This window comes from Lipotes vexillifer, unplaced genomic scaffold, assembly GCF_000442215.2.
Source record: "Lipotes vexillifer unplaced genomic scaffold, Lipotes_vexillifer_v1.1 scaffold951, whole genome shotgun sequence".
NCBI classification, from domain to species: Eukaryota; Metazoa; Chordata; class Mammalia; order Artiodactyla; family Lipotidae; genus Lipotes; species Lipotes vexillifer.
Genome location: NW_006793664.1, coordinates 364,418 through 365,949, shown reverse-complemented (window position 1 = coordinate 365,949; position 1,532 = coordinate 364,418). Strand labels below are relative to the sequence as shown.

Below are 1,532 nucleotides of genomic sequence, written 5' to 3'. Positions count from 1 at the left end.
TCCAAGTAGTACAAAAATTTTAAGACTACAGAACTAAACATCGTACCTAATGTGTCATTAAAAATAGAAGACAGTATTTTTTTCAGCAAATAAAACAGCATACTGGTATGCTGCTAATGCATAAACGTTTTAATGTATACTGTCATTCACAAATTATTTACAATTTCCACTGTGTGAAGAGAACTAGAATGTAAATTTTCTGCAAAACTGGAAAAAAGCAATACAAAATTTGTGAAAGCCTGTGTTTCATATTATACAAAAGTAAGCCAGTTTTTCTCTTCAAATACCAGATATTGTACACAGTGACATTTTGGACATTATTACAGTAATTCTTGAGGATGTTTTAATGCTGGAGGCAAGTTTACAGGCCTTGACTCTTCATCGAGGAGTACTAAGTCTTCGATTTCACTGCCTCTGTATTTTCTTTTACATATTTTAACCACCACCTTTTTCTTGAGAAATAACTTCAAGGCTTCTCTTGATGCAACTGCTTTTGCATTTTCTTTGCTTTTTCCACAGCCAGTGCCCAAATACACAGACTTACATCTCAGTTCACAAACAATACTTTCTTGAGAGCTCTTGTTTTGAGGCAGATCTGCCAGTTCCTTTAGCGGGACGAAAACCACATCCAGCGTTGCTTTCAGAGCCTCGACAGCTGCGTTTAGGAGCTCTCCGTGATTCACGCTGGGACTAAAGCCACCAACGGCCACCAACTTCCATGCCACCGTTTTGTACAGTCTATTGAAAAAAGGCTGCTTCTGTTTCACATCTTCATTGGTTAACTTGCAACAAGAGAATCTGACAGAACTCTCGCTCGCCTGCGCAGTACTTTTAGAAGGCAGCTGTGACTGTGACGTGCTGCTCTGAGAGCTACTCTTAGAAGCCAGCTGGGACACACTTGCTATGGAAGTGCTTTTGGAAACCAGAGAGCCGCTGGTCTGGGAGCTGTTCTTGGAAGCTAAGAGCGATGCAGCTACCTGCGAAGTGCTTTTGGAAGTCAGCATCGTGTTTGCTGAGGTGGTGCTCTTGGGGGTTAGTAAAGATGTGCCTGATGAGGAACTGTTTTTAGAAACTGATGATGAAACACTTGCATCTGAACTAGCTTTGGAAGATAACCCGCTTGAAGCTGTCTCTGAACTAGGTTTAGAAGACAACAGTGGCAACTCTATTTCTGAGCTTCCTGAGGAGCCCAACAAGGGCACCTCAATCTCTGAGATGCTCTGAGAGGCTGAGACTGAAGAGCCTTCCAAAGCACTCTTTTTCGGGGATCCACTTTGTTGTCTGGAATCAGCGGACTGGGTCACATGACTATTCACACTGGATTTCAACAACGAAGAAACAAACGACGCTGAACCATGTTTATCTGGAGCTTCTGGTTCACACCCTACCGCTGTTACCTGAGAGGGAATGCTGCTGCTGCTTTGCCTGGAAACAGAGCGCTCTCCATCACTTGTGGAGCTATTCTGACTCAGGGTGCCAGAGCTCCGAGCTGAGTTCCCACTACTCTCTGACTTGGTAGTTGTCCCGAACAC

At 43.5% G+C, this 1,532-nt stretch overlaps 1 protein-coding gene across 1 annotated transcript in view; it reads right to left on the bottom strand.

The window, feature by feature from the left end:
• Nucleotides 1–320: 320 nt before the first annotated feature.
• Nucleotides 321–1,532, bottom strand: part of CDKN2AIP (CDKN2A interacting protein) — a 2,804-nt gene continuing 1,592 nt past the window's right edge. Inside the window, exon 4 of the mRNA XM_007466553.1 lies at nt 321–1,532. Coding sequence (XP_007466615.1) covers nt 321–1,532 — 1,212 coding nt within the window.